Raw genomic sequence first — 20,911 nt, 5'->3', positions numbered from 1 at the left:
TACTAAATCACCTTCATTATTCAACCCTCTCCAGTCTGGCTTCCAATCAATTGCTCTTCTGAAAGTCACCAATGACTTCCACGCTGGGAAATCCAGTGGTCACTTTTTCCATCTGCATATTACTTAACCTTGCTCAACAAAAGTTACTATGCCCTTCTCCTTGAAAAAAGGTCCCTCTCTTGAATTTTATTGCATCACACTATTGTGATTTTTATCGTATGTCTCTGAAAGTTCCCTCTTATTCCCCTTTGCTGAAGCCTCCTCCATTTAAAATCTAAATATCGGAGTGTCTCCAGCATTGGTCCGAAGCCCTATTCTCTTCTCTATCTACAAAAGGAGTTTAACTTGAGGAAAAATAATAATCTGCCTAGCTGATAGCATCCAGATCCATCACTTTAAATTTTTATATCTACATTTAGATATCTAGAAAGCATATCAAACTTAATATGCCCAAATTAGAACTTCTGCCTCCCCCTCAACACAACTCACTCTGCCACCAATCTCCCCCATCTCCTTCAACTCGCCCATCTCAGTTAGTGGTACCACCACCATTGACCAAAAGCAAGAGTCCTCCTTGACTCTTCTCTTTCTCACATGCATACAATCTATCAGCAAGTTCTATTATGTCAAATTCCAAAATATTTAGTACAAACTAAATCTATTTCTTTGCATCTCCATTGCCAGTACACTTAATCTCTTACCTGGATTTTGAAATGGTCGAATAACTAGATAAGCCTTGCTCTTGCTTGCCAACAATTTATGCTGCACATCCTATAGAATCAAGCTAGTCTCCTGCTTGTACCCTGCCATACTTCCTATTTCACTTAGAATCATATACCAACTTCTTACTCTGGTTGAAATTACCAGGCCTTTGTCTACCTTTCTGACTGCACCTTATGCTACTCACCTACTCATTCACTAACCTCTCTCCGGAGACATTAGCCTTCTTTCTCTTCCGAGAACATCACCAACTTCTTTCCACCTCTACCTGGAAGGCATTTCTCCAGATTCGGGCAATTGGCTCCTTCTCATTAGTTAGGACTCAGCTGACCTGTCACTTCCTCAGGGAACTTCTCTGACCACTGCTTCTAAAAATGCTCAACACCTGTAACACGGGTGGGATTCTCAGACTTTAGTGGGAATCACATCACTTGGAGGGCTTGTTAACTACAGATTGCCAGACCCCATCCTCAGTATTTCTGATTCTGTAAATGTAGGATGGGGACCAGGAACGTGAGTTCTTACAATTCCCAGGTTGTGCTGATGCTGCTCGTACGGCAACCACACTTTGAGAAGCTCTGCTCTAGCACATTACCTCTTTTACTTCCTCCATTGTGTTCACGGCAATCTGAATAGAACTTCGTTATTTGTATAGAAATATTGTCTAAAAAAACGAGAGAAGTCATCTGTCTTATTCATGACTTACGCCCAACAGTCCCTGGCACTAATATTTTGAGTAAAATTGAGGATTCCTAGTTTTCTTACTTGGGATAACTACGTTTATAGCAGGATGGCATCAGTTAAGATGGAGAAGGAGAAGAAACAGTCTTGCAAACATGAGAAATTCCACTTGGAATCTGTTATATTGGACTTCCCTATAGAATATCTCTGTGAAAATGTCCAGAAGGCATGACAGTATCTCAATATAAAGCTTCTCAGAGACCTAGGTGAAGGTGCAGATCGCAGTGCCCTTGTTCACGAAACAATAAATAAATGTATTGGCAGGGAGTGTTTTCTTTTTTGTTTGATATTTTTGTCATAGTCTTGATATGTGGCCTATTACCTCCAAACTGATCATTAATGAAATCCTCTGATTGGGCTGTAGGTGAGGGAAGAGAACTGGTTAAATATGCTCTCCAATTCCGTAGGTGGAAAACAACATATAAAATGAAAAAGTGTTCATGAGAATGCATAGGTGAAGGTGAACTTAACTTCAAAATTTTTAAAGAGAGAAGTTCTGACTTTATACTGGAGGAATGTTTTCACTTGTAAAATGTATTTCAATTCCCCATTATGAATGCAAAGGACTTTTTATAATCTTTTTTTGGTCATATTATATAGCATAATTGTAGAAATCTGAAAATTGGGATCGAGCCAGGAATAAATGAGGTGTGTTGTGGCAACAAGGGTGAATTTCCTCTTAAATTATCTGAATATAATGCAGCTCAGGAAAGCATTGCTGCTATTTTTTTTTAATACACACACACAAACACACAGAGCACAGGGACTAGTAAATGTGTTGACATGAGTGTACAAAGTCCAATCAACTCATTAATTACCCCAAAATAACTCCACCAACTAGGTTGTTTGATTTGGGGAAACATAATATCTGGCTTTTTGACTTCTACTTTGTAACAAACTGACCACTTAGGTGAAACCTCATAGTGTATAAATGTAGATGTGAGAAATTATCCTGCAGAAGTTGCTTGTTCTTTAAGATGTTAATTTATATATGTATCCAAATATAGCATATATGTCATTTTATATTTAATTTTGCTTTTAACCTATTTGTATAAGAGATCTGATCAGATCTCATTAGAGAAGTTCTAGAGATACATTTATTACATAAATTATGAGAGTAACAAATGTAACTCACTTAGAACAAACAAAATTTTGAAAAGGAATAAGACCAATTACCTGAGGTTGCTCTCAACTGCTGCTCTGTAAGATCCTCCTCACAGGTCCTGGCTCCCAAAGAGGCAGTTTCTGCAGAGGACATTAGAGGGAAAAGTAATGAGCACACCACGTCCAGCTCTGCAGTCACAGTATCACAAGAACCCCAAATCTGACTTTCAAAGAAATAAGCACCAGCTGGAGCTCAGGTGAGACTCCAGCACAGCTTACATCCCAGTGAACAGTGGTTAGCAAAATGAGTCCAGGACGTAGTAAGCTTAGATCACATTCTCGGTCGGCAGCACACAACAAATACAACAGTACAGACAAAATATGGAAGCACGAAGACTCATTTGATTTTTACATCCTGGATATTTGGCCAGGCCTACATTATAGGAGTATGTGTTATAAGGACAATGGCACATTGCAAAAATCATGAGCATACTTTTACTTCTCTGTCACAATAGCAGAAAAGAAAAAAAAAAAAAAACACTTCAGTATTTGATAGCTGATGTGAGCGACCAAAGCAAAAAAATAAGGACCTGAGGAAACTTGAAGAATATGTCCAAGTTGTCAGTAAATTCACATCTTTATTCTCATCTTTTATTTGAGTTCCAGAGCAGAAGCACCAACAATGTCCTGGTTTGCTAAACTCAACCCCAAGCACAAATCATTATTTTCATCTATCTCCATTCTTCCATTGTGTTCCCTGTTGTGGGGGTATCTATAAAAAATGACTGGACCTCAGAAATCACCCTCAACATCTCATTCTTTCTCCACACTGAGTCATCCCATGCTGTTGATTGGATGGCAATGTCTCTTGTCATGTATGTTTCTCTATTTCTCTGTCATCTTCTCTTTACTGACAATTTCTGTAGCCTCCACAACAATCTTCCTACCTTGAATTCCTTGTTTCATCAGTCTAATCTCTCATAAAACGGCAAGAACTTTTTTTCCAGAAGACAGAATTGCCTGAGCACCACTCATGACTCCATCAGTTTCTAGGTAAGGGACCTTAGGTACATAATTTAACCTTTCTAAGCCTCAATTCCCTCCTTGGTGATATGCAGATATAATTATATAAATAATCAACAATTATAAGAGAAAAAAATACAAATAAAGGTGCAATGTGATCTAGTCTTCAAAATGAGAAAAGGCTGGATTGTATTGAGAGGTTGAAAAGATCATCACACAATTCTTACACAACCAAAGAGACTCACGTTTATCTAATATTTCTGGGCACCAGCATCTCTGGGTTGATTCTCAAGGCTTTAATTAAACAAATAATTAACCTTGAAAATAGAAGTGCACACCAAGGCACTATTATTGCATTTACTGATTGTTTTTCCTGCTATGTACAACACCTCTGGCCTCTGGTGGTAATCTATTTAAAAAGAACGATAATAAACCCTCAGTGTCTTAGTCCCAACAACAACAAAAAACATCATGGGTTGTTTTTGTTTTTTGTTTTTTAATAACCAAAACTTAGATTAGTCTTGAAACGAAGAATTCATCCTTAGTTCTTGCTTATACATCCAAATAACTTTCAAATTGATCACAGTACTGATATCCCTCCAATATGTCATTCAAGAAACCCACCTTCTTCCTCTTGGCAACCTCTTGAATCTTTATGCTTCGACCAGCGTTGTTCCTTTTACTTTGTGAATGTCTTTTTGTTCTTCTCCTGTTAAACTCCTCTTCTTCCCTCAAAACCTAAAGCAAGTGCCACCTCCTCTGTGCTCCCGTTAACAATTAGCTTATAAATATGTTTCAGCACTTATGATCTATTATGATAATTTTTTACATGGTTCATGCATATTTCCCCAATAAATTGTGAGTTCCTCAACAACTTTCCATCTTCACAGATTCTCAACCAAGAACAAAGTGAGGCATATCAAAGTCATCAGGACACTTCTATTCAAAGTGCGAATCTGGGCGCCTGGTGGCTCAGTTGGTTAAGCGACTGCCTTCGGCTCAGGTCATGATCCTGGAGTCCCGGGATTGAGTCCCACATTGGGCTCCCTGCTCAGCGGGTAGTCTGCTTCTCCCTCTGACCCTCCCCCCTCTCATGTGCTCTCTCTCTCTCTCAAATAAATAAAAAATAAAGGAAAAGTACGAATCTACGCCCTATATGCGGAAGCAGATGAATCTCAAGATGAGAATTTTATAAAAGCTTCCCAGAGCCTCAAGCCTCTAAATTCAAAGCCCGTTCAATTACACTAAACACAGATACTAATTCTGTTACATATACGGCTCTTCATCCACTTATGATGGGGTTAAGTCCCCATGAATGCATTGTAAGTTGAAAATACCTCAAGTCGAAAATGCTTTTAATACATGTAACCTACTGAACATCATAGCTTAGCCAAGCCTATATTAAACGTGCTCAGAACACTTGTATTAGCCTGCAGTTGGGCAAAATCACCTAACACAAGGCCTATTTTATAATGAAGTGTTGAAAATATCTCATGTAATTCATTGAATACTGTACTGAAAGTGAAAAACAGGATGGTTGGGTGGGCACAGGATGGTTGCAAGTTTACTGGTTGTTTACTCTCGTGAGGGCCTGGCTGATTGGGAGCTGGGGCTCGCTTCCATTGCCCAGCATGATGAAAGAGAATCTTACCACATCTGGTTAGCTGGGAAAAGATCGAAATTCAAAATTCGAAGTATGGTTTCTACTGAATGCTTACCATTTTCGACCACTGTCAAGTTGAAAAATGTTAAATTGAACCATTGTAAGCAGGAGATTATCTGTATAAATGTGTGTGAATGTGTATTAAACCATTTCTTTCACTCTTCTTTAGAAAAAAAATATAATTTATCAAAGAATGCTTATCCTTCCAAATACATGTGTGCGCGCATGCACACACACACACACACACACACACACATATTTCAATGTATCAGATACTTATTTAAACAGATATCAGGAGTATCTAAGTAAATTTGACCAAATGACTGCTACTCTTTTAAGATTCATGAAAATAAAAATTTAAAAATGACAACTTATTGAGTTTGTATTTCTGCCAGTACTCTGATGACCTATCCATGTATAATTGTCATGTAAGGGGCACCTGGGTGGCTCAGTTGGTTAAGTGCCTAACCCTTGATTTCGGCTCAGGTCATGATTGCAGGGTCGTGGGATTGAGCCCTGTGACGGGCTTCCCCCTGAGCGGGAGTCTGCTTCTTTCCTTCTCCCTCTCTCTATGCCCCTTTCCCCCCTGCACGCTCTCTCTCTAAAATAAATAAATAAATCTTGAAAAATAGTCATGTAATCCTCATGGTAAAGTCATGAGGCAAATATTAATCCTTCTTTTATAAATCAGGAGACTGGAGCTTAAAGAGGTTAAGATCACTTGCCCCAGGTTCCCAAGTTTGAAACTGACAGAGCCTGGAAAGGAACCCAGTTCGGCCTGGTATAAAGGCTGTGAATGTCTGAATGTGTCCAGTTGTAATACCACAGTATCAAAGAGCCTATAGAGGGTTTCCTAGTCTTAGTGAAGTCCCGAAACCAAGTGGCGGCCCGGGGGTGGGGTGGGTGGGGTGGGTGGGGGAAAGGATGCGGAAGAAAGCAACTTCGATTAGTCTTGTAAAAATTCTGATATTTCATAAAACATGACATTCCTTGAATATATGATGCGACTACATAATACTTTGGTGCCACACTGAAATCATTTTATTTGAGAGTGATTTAAGGAAATGTGCAAAATGTCAAAACCAGAAACTGTTATTTAATCTCACAAATTAGGATACATGGTACTTGGCAACTGTGCCATTGAGAGCTACTTGTGCAAATAATTTTATAAAGGAATGTAGTTCACAATGCCACAGAATATTTTTTATGTCCTCAACGATGCTGCTCCCTTTATACAAATTATATAAATATTTTAATAAAGGAGTTTTAACTTAGCAAATGAACTGATTAATCTATACTTTTCTGCCTGTGTAAATGAAATGTTTAAAACCTAGTAATGATACATAGCATCTTTCAATATTTCACTTTAATAATTGTTCTGTAATAACAAATTTGACTGCTGTTAACACCATCTGTCTCTTTGCTGGTGATTTAATTAGATTACTAATTTGTGTTCTCTAGCACCTGACCTTTCTTATTTAATACTATTTAAAAATAATACCACTGACAATTTATCCAGTATTCTACTCTATTCTGTCAATTTGGTGATGATCACACATTTGAAAATGGTACCAAATTACTCTATTTTTATTAACACAATGTGGGAATAATCGGCCCCATTTTCTGTGGAATGGTGTATCGATCATCACGATCACCATCATCAACAACATTTCACAGAATATTTACTCTGTGCCAGATACTGACTGATGCCCTTTATATGCATTGCAACACCCCTAGCAAGTGGTGAGCCATGATTTGAACCCATGCATTTTTATTTCAGGGATAGGTATCTTAACCACAATGATATACTAAGCCGTATTTTTAAAATCCTAAAAGTACTCTTCCTTTTGATTCTGCAATTATGTCTTATGTTCATTTTTCTCATTTGGACTGAATTCTGCTATTTATTCCTCTGGCCCAACCCAAATGGTTACATCTCCAAAGACAATGTTTAAAAACCTAAATTTTTAGGCTTCCTGTTCCCTTTTAATTATGAGACAGAAGGTTCTCAAGGCTCTGTCTCATTTCCTCACACTTGCGCCCCCAACTCATAAACCTATCCATTTCATTACTCCTTTTCACCTTTCCTTTCCCTTATATGAATAATTATTCTGGTAAGTAAACTGATAAATTTTAGGCATTTCATCTTAGTTAAAAAATGATCAAGTTTTCATCTGTCAAATCTTTTTTTTTCCCTGCTAATCGGAGTAATACTTTAAAAAAAACAAAACAGAACTACAACCAATACAAATCTAATGATCAGGGAAAGATCTGGAATTTTAATTTTTGAAACAGTCTAGATACATAAGTAGAGAATTCAAAGTTTAAGAAGGTTTGCTGTCATTTGGAAATAAGTCTAACTTAATCTACATTTCAGGATCACAACAGTCATGAGCTTTCTGCATTCTTATCAGCAAACTTTGGGAAGCATTTGGTACAAGTTCAGTAAATTTTTAAAATACTGGGTGAATGTTCAAGCTGCCAAATATAGTGCTAAGACAGTATCTGCCTACAAAATTTTCACATCTCATCTCCTCCCGCTGATTTGCTAATGCATTAAATAATAAAGTGTATCACTTTTTGAGCAAAATGTATAGCACATAAAATGAAATATATACCACTGAACAGAATAAATATTAAGCCAACTAGTCTAAAGTAATAAAGAGAAAGAAAAAAATTTTCTGTAGTCCTAGGAAACATTTTGAGTTCCACTCTCCTTCCATCCATTAAAAAAAAAAAAAAAAATGAGTCCAGTTCCTGGAAAAGACGAAACTCTAAAAAAGCATCCACATTTCAAAAACTCTACCTTCTCCTCCCCATTTCCCTTTTGAAACCCCTCCTACCTTTACTGCAGGTAGGTGATTCATTGTTCTAGGATATTTCAGAGACTCTGATATAGAAGAGAAGGTATTTGCAGCACTCTAATTTTAAAATAATAAGTGAATAGTTGATTGGAAACCTGTTCAGTGCTAAGCACGTAACATGCATTTTCTTACTCAATCCTTGCAGTAAATCTGTACAGAAAAACCACTGCTTTTTTTGAAAAAGTAAGATATTAAAGCTCAGACATTTTAAGTAATTTTTCCCCCCAAAGGCAGACAGTAGCAAAAGTAGGATCTGGACTTAGTCTGTCTGACACCAAAGCTCCATACTCTCCCCTGAACATTGTTGCCTCCAGGCAGCCCCCAGGACTCCTGGGCCAGGATGTCTAAAATGTGAATTTCCCACCTCCTAAAAAAACAGTTCAAACTCCTCCAAAGCAAATTCATTACAACAAGATCAATATCTAGAAAAACAAATCAAGTTCAACATTTTTTATTATCTTGGTAGTTTACATTTTAATAAAGACCTCTGAACTTGCTTGTGCACTGCAAAAGTGAAGCCTGTTTTCAGATGAAGCAGGTTTGCAATTAAAAATGGTTTCAAGTGGTCTCCATCCTTTTCCTATGTGGATACAAAGAGTGCTCTTCTAAAAAGCTGAGCAACTCAGCATGCTACCAAATGGTTTTGAGTAACCAAGCAACATCATCTTTGTTGACCTGCAGTGCTTTCTCTTAAATTATTTCTTCTAGGCAGTCACAGATTGAAGTGCATTGGATGCTCCAGTGTCAATTATCTGAACGGGGCTGGATTTGTAATTTTTTATTTTCTGGAACAGTAAAGCTCCTTTGCCCTGCTCTGTGTGGTTTTACCCAGAAGTTATTTTTATATAGTAAGGGAGTAGTATCTCCTGGGGCCTCTAGGCCAGGAAAGTGTGATCACTTCTTTCTGCTTCTTGAATCATCTATGACCTCAGTGTAATGGGACCTCAAAAGAATTTAATAAGTTCCTGATATCAATTAGTTTCAATAAATTACTCATACAACTTCTTAATGTGTCTTACTTGGAAGTGCTCTTACTGAAGTATTTTTTCCTTAAATTTATTAATTTCTAATACATTTCTCCACATAAGATTCTGTTTCATTTCTGATTGTTTTGAAATTAAGAGATCAAAATTCTCTTGTTGTAACCAGGGAAAACATTGTGCTCCCATCTGTCAGTTACCCAGTTATCCGCACCTCAGTCTTTATAGGACTCGTCACAATCTACAATTGTCTGAGACGATTTTCACTTCAAAATTAGCATATTGTGTTGGCTTTGCTAGGTGGCTCATCAACACAGGAAACACCTCTGGTCTATGTACCGATTCCTACCCTACCGAATGATAGCCTTCGTTCCCACAGGGCACTGGCTATTCCTTTCAGCCCGTTGTTTTGTATCACAGAGCAAGTTTTTAATCTATGAAAACCTCTTCTTTCGGGGCGCCTGGGTGGCTCAGTTGGTTGGGCGACTGCCTTCGGCTCAGGTCATGATCCTGGAGTCCCGGGATCGAGTCCCGCATCGGGCTCCCTGCTCGGCAGGGAGTCTGCTTCTCCCTCTGACCCTCCTCCCTCTCATGCTCTCTGGCTCTCATTCTCTCTCTCTCAAATAAATAAATAAAATCTTAAGAAAAAAAAAAAGAAAACCTCTTCTTTCTACTCCATAGCTACCAACTTTTCTGTGCTAGGTCAAAAGCCTTCTGAAGTTATTTTTTTAAATGAAAAGAAAATAAATGCCTATCCAGCAGTGCATTTTTATCTCTATTTCCTTCACCACTTTCAAAGACTCCTTACAAGGGTATCATTTACTCTCAGGGAAGTTGCATTTCTTTGTTTCAGTCATGTTCTTTGGTTCTTGGAAGCTTCTATATCCTCTCTTATGCTTCTATCTCAAAGACTTCAGCAATGATAGGTGCCTCCCTCTAAGACTGCGTTGTTTTTAAATTACAATGACAATTACAGAGTTCAATCAGTTTCACAACTTTAAAACAAAACTCTGATTTTATTTCAGTCACACTCAGTGAGTCTTTAGGCATACTCCTTTGGAGTCATGATCCATGAAACCATCATCCACTCTTTTTTTTTTTTTTAATTTAAATTCAATTAGCCAACATATAGTACATCATTAGTTTCAGAAAACCATCATTCACTCTTGTTGTGAAGAACCAGAATGAGTAACTCTCTGTTGAAATGATAATTTTTTTTAACTGAGATTCATTCTTTTTGCTTGAAATTTTAAGCAAGCAAAGATAAAAGGTGAGCCATCAGTGACATAAAAATTGCCCACTTCTGCTATAGCTATCTGGCCCTTAGAAGCCTGTGTTCTTCAAAAAACTATTTCATTAGGAGAATATGGACTACTCCTGTGCATATATTTGTGCTAAGGGAAAAGAAAAAACATGGACTTAGAAACAGATACACTTGGACTTGAATCCCAGCTCCAACACTTTCTAGCTATTTGACAGAGCAAGTTACTTAGCTCCCCCTAAGTCAGGTGTCTTATTTGTAAAAATGGAAGTGAAAATAACCAGATTTTGAGGTGTGATAAGGAGTAATGAATATAAAGCGTCTAGAGCTGAATAAGCAGTAGTTGCACTCATGCATGATTCTCCTCTGGCTTTGGTCCCTCCTGCTGAATGCACATTATTCAAAGGAAAGATTACATCAATTCGATATTATGGCTTTTTAGGTTATATTTATATGTAATGTACTCTCTGTCTATCAGCTAAGTTAGTATTTTAGACCTTTAAAATATCACTATTATACGTGTAGATATTTTGGAAAGAGCAAATGTTAACAAAACTAAACATTGTTTTCTTAAGCCATGTAGTTTGAAAGTTTTTTTTTAATCCCTAAGCAAATTTTACATTCTGCAATAAAAGTGGTATGTGTACCAAGTTGTAAAGACTGTTCAATTCACATTGGTTTGGCCATTTACAAAATTTAAAGTAAAGAAGATGAACTCTTTAGACTGGTAGTGATATCCAAGTCAGCCTTAAGGTTTCCTCTTGGAAGAGAGGGACACTGTCCTTTCCAATTCCAAACCCCACCCTCACCATCAGCCTTTCATCAAGAAAAAAATTTAAGGAGAAGTCACAACAACCTCAGAATACACAGATTTGTAAATGTGGCAGTCTCTAAAACCCTAAACATCTCCATTTATACACAAACACTGAGTTTGCTTAATTTTCTAGATTATTCCTTACTCTATAGTCACCTAAATCATATGTGCAACCAAACACAACATCAAAGCACATAACACTTGCTTTCTCTTCAAAACATTTCATAATATACCAGAGACAATAGTTTAGAGTTTTCACAAAGGCAATGTTAAATGGGAAATGTATGGAATGGGAATTAAATGGGAATTAAAATTTTAGCTTCCATCTGTGTAAATTTAAACAGATCTCTTAATATGTTGGAGCCAGTCTTCTCATCTATAAAGGGGGAATAAAATGATCTCTTCTGCTCGCCATGGCAAGTCATTGTAAGGATGAAATGTAAGTTGTTGTTATCAACACCTCCAGTTGACCATGCGAAGTGAGGAAATACAATCTTTGTATCATACTCTTTAAATATTTAATGTCTTAAATATGCTGACATGGAATGTACCATTACTACTTATAATAAATTTCTCTATACAATTATATATATGGGGAAATTATTGCTTCTCATGTGCAGGCTTATTTATTTTGTGAATTATATATGGCTATAAAAGAAAATCCTCAGATGACTAGATCAATTCTTTTTTATCAACACTATAATCGTTGAAATAAATTTACCATTAACCTAAAATGCAGAAAAGTTTCCTAAATTATATGTAAATAAACCTTGGATTTTCACTATTTGGAGTTTTCTACATTTCATCACATAAGGAATGGTCAAATTTATATGGTCATATACCCCAAATTACACTTAGGAGAATTGACCTAGGTAATGATGGATACAAACATAAGTAAAATAAAGCTGGAGAGGGAAAGTTAGTGAAAGTATGCATAGCCCCAGAAAAGGAAGATTAGAGAGGCTAGGTTGGAGCCAAGAGTGAAAAATGTACTATTGGAACCTGCTATGAATTTTCAAGGCAATACTTATGCATACCCACGAAATGTTTATTGAATGAATCATCCATTAATGAGCAAACAGATTGATGAGATTTGGCACACTGCTTTCTTTGGACTGTATTAGCAGTAGAAAAAATGGTTTCTGAGACATGGCCAATTTTTTTTTTTCTCCTTTGCCTGAATGCAAAGTATTGGCAAAGGGTCCCTTGATCTTGGCAAAGTGAGTTTTAAGCAGGGGTGCCATGATCATATTTGCATCTTTGGGATACTGTGTGGAAGATGGAATGGAGGAGGAGAAGCTTTGTTATTAAAAAAAAAAAAAGGTTACTGGAACATTCACTGTACATCAATCCATTACTGTCTAGAAAAAGTCATGGATGAAGGAAGAACAGTGATTCCACTGGAGAGAAAAGGAAAGTTCAAAAGTCCAAGATTAGGATGAGAGAAAAGATGATGAGCTCAATTTGGACATGAGTTAGAGCGAAGCTGTTTGGAAAACATTTAAGTTTATGAAACTAGATCTTAAAAGAGAAGTCTGGGTGCAAAATACTTGGAAGCTAATACCTGTGAGTACATCTCAGGAACAACGCAAAGAGTATGGAAGATAAGTTCTAAGGAGAGAACTCTAAGAAAGGAAAATTAAGAAGTGGCACTGAAGATCACTGAAACATGATAAAAGATAATGACAGAGAAAAAGAGGTAAACACAGGACTCTGAAGTGATGGGTAAAACAGTGGCCAAAGGCCAAGAACTTTTCCAGAAGTATGAGGCACAAGCATACAATTATACAGAGAAGTCAAGTAAAATAAGGTGTGGGTGACATTGTGAGAGATGGTAGTGACTCGAACCAAAGAGGTAGTTGCGGAATGGATACATATTTCACAAGAGGGGCAAACAGGACTTGCCAATGTGTTTGATGAGGCAAGTGAGAGAATGAGAAGAATGAAAGATGATTATGCTGGTTTTTTTTTTTTTTTTTGCCCAAGAAATCAGAAGAATGGAGATGTTATTTACTGAGATGAGGGAAAATGCAGATGGAACAAGTCAGGAAGGAGAGAAAGGTGGGAATCTGTAGTTTCAAACATGTTTAGTTTGAGATGCCCTGTTTATACATCCAAGGAAAGGGGTCAAGTAAGCAGATGTGAGGTGGAGGAAGGGAGGGCAGAAGGGTGGGAGAGGCCAACATATAGATGGTAGAGTAAGTCCTTGAGATGAGATTGAATAAAATCACCTAGAGAATGAGGGTCCCTAACTGAACCGGGGGTACACTCCTAAACAGGGACATATCAAAGCAGGGGACCCCATGAGCAGTCTCTTCCAGCAGGGAGAAATATTTTATCAATGGCACAGTTTAGAATTGTCTGTGCATGGCAAAAATAATAATTAAGTGGCAACTTTCCTTCAGTTTTATTGTTTTTAAATTCCCTACAGGGACTGCTCTCTCTTTATTGCCTGCACCAGGTGGAGGCACTCCCACCGTTCCCTTCTCAAAGAAGGAGGGGGCAGTGAAGAAGAGCAAGCAAGAAGAGTCAACGAGGTAGGAGAAGATCGAGAGAGAATGGGGTGTGGAAAGCCTGGTGAAAGAGACATTTCAAGAAGGGAGAGGTCATCTTGTTAAAAGCTGCTGGTTGGTCTAGTCTGAGGAGGACCAGGAACTCACAAGTAGATTTGCCAAAGAACAGGTTCTCAGAGGCGTTGGCCTTTTGTGGAGTGGTAAGGACGAGCCCCCCCCCCCCCGAATGTGGTGTAAGAGAGAATGAAAATGAAGAACATGGCAATGTCAAGTGCAGACAATTCTCCAAGGAGTTCTTCTGTGAAAAGGATCAGAGAAATGGGCAATACATAGAGGCAGGCAGCACGCAGGAAGGTTTCTCATCGGCAGGGGGATTGAGAGAATGCTGGTGTGATGAAGAGAATGACCTGGTGGCGGGGAAAATGTTAAGAGGCCGAAGAGAGTGAGGCAGGCAGGTGTCCTAGGATGGACTTGGGTGTGAGTTTCTGAAGAGCAGTGGGAACGGGGATGGAAGTCAAGGATCATAGAAGTCAGTGAAGTTAGGTTAGGACTTATCAGCCACCCAGAAGGTAGAAATGAACCATCTTATTCATGACCGTCATGAAGAGAACAGGGGAGGAGAGCTGGGGTGTGGGAAGGACAGCAGAGAGTGAGGAGACATCAAAATATCTGTACGTGATGTAAAACAGTGACTCAGAAAGAGAGTCAGAGAGCAGAAGCCACTTTGTTTTAGCACATGAAATATCCCTATTGCCTTCTTTGTGATACACAGTGACAGAAACCATTTTTGTTGAGGGAAGATTTGACTAGCAATCCTGTCTAGCTGCTGTGAGCCAAGAACTATTTTTCCCTCGTAGATATTATGGGCGCCACAGAAGCAATAAAATTGTGTCAACAAAAATGAAGAGCCTTGCAGAACTTAAACAGTCCCCTATTAAACTCTTCAATTAAGTTTTATGGCAATACAATCACATTGTATTTTTCATAATCTTTCTAAGTTTGATCAAAAAAACTTATGTGCAATACACACAGCATCTGCATTTTGGGATTTTGGTACAAGGTGATGAAAGGTCCATTAAATTTGCTGTCCTGACGAACTAGATGAAGTAACTCATGATCATCACTGATGTAAAAGATGACGGATAAGATGAAATTTCACACTGCCATAAACATCTGATGATTAAAACAAAGAAAATTGCAAAAAAAAGTAAACCTTTCACTATTCTAAAATACATGATAATAACAAATAGAGAAAACCGTACTTTGAAATGAGTGGGGATAATTCACGAATGATGACCAGAATTCAAATTCAAAGAAGTACAAAATAAACAAACAGCCAGAAATACGGTCACCTTAAGAAAATAAAAAAGTATGTTGAGGAGGAGGGAGAGGAAGCTGATAGTAAAGAAAATGACCAATAAATAATTTATTTCTCTTTTTATCTCATTTCTATATACTATACATAGAAACATCTCTAATGTGGTAAATAATTTGAGCCAAATGCAGAATTCTCTTTTGAAGACTTTGAACATTGATATTGTTAAAGATGTAGCAAGAACAGAAATATATGTTCGATCCAATACAATGAGTAATATGAGAATAAATTCATCTTTTATATGGCTAATACCTTGTTCCTGTCCCATACATTATATGTATCTCTTTACCCTGGTTCTCACATCTGTCCTCAGGAGGCAGCAGCTAATTTATCACCCTGAATACTCTAGAACTCTATTTCCAGAGTGAAGAAAACTGCCCACTAATTTGTAGTTTGCTTGCAATGATTGGAAATACGCAACGCTGTGTCTGCTTTCTTAAGCTACACTACAAATTGTTGAGAAGTATGTATATATGTGAGTGAAAGAGGGCAAGTCCAAATTCCAATTCCAATTCCAATTCAGCACCCCATCTCCTCTGGCATAGCTCTGAAAGGGTTGCAGGGTATTTAGGGATTGGTGTGAGGGCACATTGTTTTCCTCTCTCCTGCCAAATGCATAGAGGCCATACTGTCTTGCTACTTCTTGTGTTTATTCATGTATTGAACAAGCTTTTACTGAACACTTACTATGTGCAAGGCGACTCTGAGAGTCACAATAATGGAGGTACGGAAGAACAGTATTTTGGTTTAATCAATCCTTTTCACTTAGAAAGACACGAAAATATCCTGGACTTGCATTGTTCCACATGCCATAAAATATTTCCTCTATACTTATTTGGCATAAATGATATTAACAGACTGACTTAAATATAAGCTGTAAATGTTATAAATAAAACAGAGCCCCTAACATTATTTTATTAAAACTACAAAGGCCTCTTAAAAATCATGATGAAAAATGACTACCTTTTTCCTAGTTCAAAAAAGCCTACAAAACTTTATGAACACATTGTTTCTTCTCCCCCCGCCCCACTAGTTTTTTAAAGGATTACTTTTGGAAGGGGAAAAAAAGGTGTGCCCCTGCTTCTCACTTTTCCCCTGCCTACTTAGCTTGAGAAATTTCCAACAGTTGCCAAACTTGGGAGCCTTGACTCCTTCATTGCTTATATTTAGTTGGTAAGTCTGTGCTGTGGATTTACTGTTAACACTCTTTTCTGCTTAACGAGAGTTACCTCAGTGATAGCCCCTGATAGTCTACCAGTCCACCACGGCAGTGGTCCTAGAATGAGCTTTCTGTGCATAGGTCCTCCCAACACTATGCCTCTTATATATGGCTTCCAGATCATGCTTCCTACGACACCTCTTCAGTAATGTAATTCTCACACTCAAAAGTTCTGTACCTTCTTATTTTCTGCCTCTTCAAATCTGAACTTTTTTGCTCAGCTTTCAAAGGCTTCCATAGTCTCAACTCCCTAGTTAATTTTTGTTGCTTTCTCCTAAATGGTCATTATTAGGCTCTCAGTTTAGTTTCTTTTTTTTTTTTAAAGATTTTATATTTATTTATTTGAGAGAGAGAGAATGAGAGACAGAGAGCACGAGAGGGAAGAGGGCAGAGGGGGAAGCAGACCCCCTGCTGAGCAGGGAGCCCGATGTGGGACTCGATCCCGGGACTCCAGGATCATGACCTGAGCCAAAGGCAGTCGCTTAACCAACTGAGCCACCCAGGCGCCCTCAGTTTAGTTTCTTGCTTCTCAACACAACCATATCAATTTCCTTTCACCCCTAAGTCTGAATTATATTATTTCCCCTCTCAAACCTAAGGACCATGCCTAAATAAATAAATAGATGCAGAGACAAACAAATAGAACTCTATTTTTTTAATTTCCAATCCTACTCATTCTTCATGTCCTAATACTTCCATTAACCCTACAGATCCAAGGCTCCTCTGAACAGTACTGAATTTGATGAAGTTCCTTAAAATGTCATAAGTTACCTGACTTATTGTGTCCAATACATTGATTCTGTCTCCTAGGCAGCTTCTAAACTCCTTGAGGGCAGATTTTTCTGTCTCCCACTAGCCCAGGCCAAATGCTACCCCCAGAGCTGTTGTTACCCAGTGGATTCCTCTCAAGTAGCTTCTATAATCAATAATGGCAGCCAAAGAGAAGAATCCTCCAGGTAACAAAGCAGAGTCTTTTCCTCCACTTCATTCTGATTCTGATTGCAATTAATTCATCAAGTATCTGCCACATCTGCTCTTAAATACAAGTATTTGGTATTCTCTCTCAAAGGTAAAAGAGTTTAAAATCCTAGTGAAACAGGCTAAAGAGGCAGAAAACTCCTTTGAGGTATCTGCCAGCTTTGTGAGCAGTCTGTCTCCCTTTCTTACTCACACACAACTGTTAACACATTGCAGAAGCGAGTTCACCTCGGTTGTTTTCCTTCCACTAGTCCCTTTTTTGTGACTGCCTCGTGAATATATAATTCCTGTGCATTTAATTCTTTGAAGTCCAAGCACATTCTTCCTTGAAACAAAAGCTCCAGAGGATGAAATAAGAGTATACAATTATTGCAAAATGGCAATAAAATCACCTCCCCACACTTCCCTTGAGATCTGTGGTCAAGGAGATCTGGCTGAGGGCTGAGACAGACGTCAACTTTACTTTTAATTTTATGAACTATGATCATTTGGACAAGAAAATATCTTCAAAGGGTCAATATCATTTCTGTAAATGGGAAGAAGACAGTGTGAAAAGACGGCTTTGAACAAGGCTTACAGAAAAAAAAAAAAACTTATGAGCAAATATCAAGAGTACTTTCTCAAGTTCTCTCTTTTTCCCTTAAAAGGACTTTTTAAAAGTGGGGAAATTGCAGTTAAAAATTATTTTATAGTCCTTAAAATGAAAACATTTGCCTATTAAGCTCTAACGACCTACAATATTCTATCTGTAAAGCATCACTTGGCTCCCCACTGTTTCATTTAACTTTAGCTGAACTTTTTTTTATTGCTTCCTAATCTACCCTAATTTGCCTAAGCCCCTTATTTGCCATTTCTCAAACTGTTTGTTTACATCTCACTGGAAATGTGTAACAATAACAAAGTGCTTTAAGAACTAGAAATAATGATAGATTTAGACACATGATTTTACTTCACAGCATAAAAGACATTCAAATTAACACACATTCCCGGAGAGCCCACTAGGTGACAAGGGCCATACTTGGCTAGGAGACACTAAGCTGAAAACAACCTCGGTGACTTCAAGGAGCTTAAGTCTGGAGGAGACAAAATAGAAACAACCACCACTATTCAGGAAGTGATATGCTGGTAGTACCAGCCAAGTATTCTTGACACAAAGGAACACAAAACACTTAATTCCGTGGGAGAACGAAGCATCAATGCAATCGGGATTTTAGTCTACATCACGTCATTCACATTTTTCTTTCTGTTTTAGAGAAACATTTTATAGACAGATGATAAGACAAGGAAAATGATCAGTTTTAAAAACCTTCCATGATTCAATCTATGTAAATAGTAGAGTATGACAAAGATATCTAGAGGGATGCTGCATTGGGAATCAGAAGCTTGGGTTGTCCTATGAATTCGCGGTGTAACACTGCACAGGGCATGAAACTGGTGAGTGCCTGTTTCTCCAGCTGTAAAATGAAGGGCTGGACCCATGAGCTGTCAGGATTCTTTGGGCTTTCCCATTACCTGAACATCTGCAATGATTTTTTTTGTCAACTCACAAGTATTAGCTACAAAGGCTGAGGACAAGACCTCATAAGACTGAACAATAATTCATGTTTACCTCAAATCTGTTATGTGTGCATTTGTATTTACAACCCTCTCTTCACATTCCTTTCACATCATTAGCCCATTGGTCCATTATATTTGCGGAACCCTTAATACTTTTCAAAGTATATTCACATCCATTATCTGAAGTGCTCTAATTCCACTAGCTAGCCGTACTCCAAAGAATCTTCCCTGGCTCTGTTGCTAAGACATGCATCTTATAACTTTCTTATTCACTCTTATTTTATTTTACTCTACTTTATGCTTAACTCCATGCTTTCCCTCTTTCCCTTCTTCGGAGAGGAGCCAAATACATCATTTTCTAGCCCTTCTCTACTTACCCATTTTTCGAAATCACTGAAGTGGCTTTGTTTTGACAGAGTGCTTGCAGCCTCAAGGAACAGAAGCACAAAGGTGACTCTGTCTACTACTTCTGTCAATTTGATTTAGGGAAACTCCAGTTTCCTAAGATGGTTTCTTCAAAAATACGATGTCCCTGGAAGGTCTTAAGTTGGCAGCTCGTACTGGGGAAAAGGAAGTCTGTCTATGTAGCCAGGATGCCCAAGAGGCACCCATCTTGCCGAGCGAATGCATGGTCAGGTTAGTGGAGTGCAGTTTCAGGGAGGGCAATAAACATAGCAGGGCCAGAGAAAGTGGTTCCATCTTTAGAAATGTATTTAATGTAATTTTTAAGTATATTTTTAAGTATATTTTCAACTCAAACTATGTGTCCCTAGTTTTCTTTCAAAGGGTCTTAGAGAACAGTATTCTTGTTGAGGAATATTAATCTTCTAGTGGAAGCTACAGACCTCCTTCCTATAAAAATGCACATCAGGGTAATTTTGCAGGCAATTACAAGGGGGCATGGAATCCCTAGGTCCATGGATCCCAGGTTATTAAGCTGTGCACAAATAACCCAGATAAGCTCTTTCGTGGGTGTTACATAACTCTGAGAAAGGTCATCTACATTCTCTTTTATCTCATTAATGTAAAACTTTTTCATTTGCCAGAAAAACAAGGATTAAGTCACCTAATTGGAACAATCACAACTTTTTAGTTTCTTTTTGTTGTTGTTGTTTCTAGTAATTATTCAAGGCAACATTATAGAAGAATAATAAGAGTAAAGAAAAACTATAAGTTCTCAACCAAAATTTTCTGAAAGAATAGAAACACAAATAGAAATGGAACCCCAAATGAGCTGAATTTCGTCTGTAGCATACTCAACATTCGGTGGGCACTGACTTATGCCACCTATTTCCCAATGATTTCCTCACTTTACGTGAGTAGGATCAAAAAAAGAGAGAAAGAAAGAAAAACAAACGGTTAATGCCAAACTACATGGACATGTTTACACAAAAACAAATTAGCTGATTATTGGGTAAAAAACAAAACAGAACTCCTCTTCAAAAGAAAAACTGTATTTTTCTAAATATAAAATCTACAAAGAATTAACTGAATTTTTAAACTGAAAAAATCAAATGTTTGAGAATCCTGTGCTTACATATTGGCAAGAAATGTTACTCCAGTAGCTGAGAAGTGCTAATGGGCCTCTCAAAACACTTAACTAAATCCTTATGTAGACTAGATTTTATTAAATATAGCATGAATAGCAATAACTAGCAAACGTCATCAAGAGCATGTAGATTACCAGGAGAACATCCAATGTTTCCGTATTATGGCCAATCTTGAGACTTTGAGTTTTAGACAAATAACATTTTCAAGAAGGCAATAAAATGACAGTATGCAAAGCAGCTTCATAAAAGTTAATATGCATCCTACAAAAGTTGGAAACATTTTGATTTGAAAAACAAACTATAAAGAAGGAAATGTTAAAAAATTCAACTTGGTTTTTATTTATTTATTTATTTTTTTTTTTTTAAAGATTTTATTTATTTATTTGACAGAGAGAGACATAGTGAGAGCAGGAACACAAGCAGGGGGAGTGGGAGAGGGAGAAGCAGGCTTCCCGCGGAGCAGGGAGCCCGATGTGGGACTCGATCCCAGGACCCTGGGATCATGACCTGAGCCGAAGGCAGACGCTTAACGACTGAGCCACCCAGGCG

The 20,911-nt window shown here is 37.8% G+C and overlaps 1 protein-coding gene and 1 long non-coding RNA gene across 7 annotated transcripts in view; both read right to left on the bottom strand.

Moving 5' to 3' along the window:
- Nucleotides 1–20,911, bottom strand: part of ZFHX4 (zinc finger homeobox 4) — a 182,234-nt gene that overhangs the window by 30,773 nt on the left and 130,550 nt on the right. For all 6 annotated transcript variants that reach the window (XM_081816168.1, XM_081816170.1, XM_006727305.3 and 3 more), the window contains one exon: nucleotides 2,638–2,706. In XM_081816168.1, the coding sequence (XP_081672294.1) occupies nucleotides 2,638–2,706 (69 nt within the window). The remainder of the gene's footprint in view (nucleotides 1–2,637; nucleotides 2,707–20,911) is intronic.
- On the bottom strand, nucleotides 7,609–12,266 carry LOC145720918 (uncharacterized). Its single transcript, XR_014144239.1, has 2 exons — nucleotides 9,757–12,266; nucleotides 7,609–9,539 (listed from the first exon to the last, which is right to left on the bottom strand). It is a non-coding gene; the product is annotated as an uncharacterized LOC145720918 (long non-coding RNA).

Source organism: Leptonychotes weddellii, chromosome 4, assembly GCF_054177405.1.
Source record: "Leptonychotes weddellii isolate Sample4059 chromosome 4, ASM5417740v2, whole genome shotgun sequence".
Lineage (NCBI taxonomy): Eukaryota > Metazoa > Chordata > Mammalia > Carnivora > Phocidae > Leptonychotes > Leptonychotes weddellii.
The sequence above is the reverse complement of the archived record's forward strand: the minus strand, read 5'-3'. Positions and strand labels throughout refer to the sequence as shown.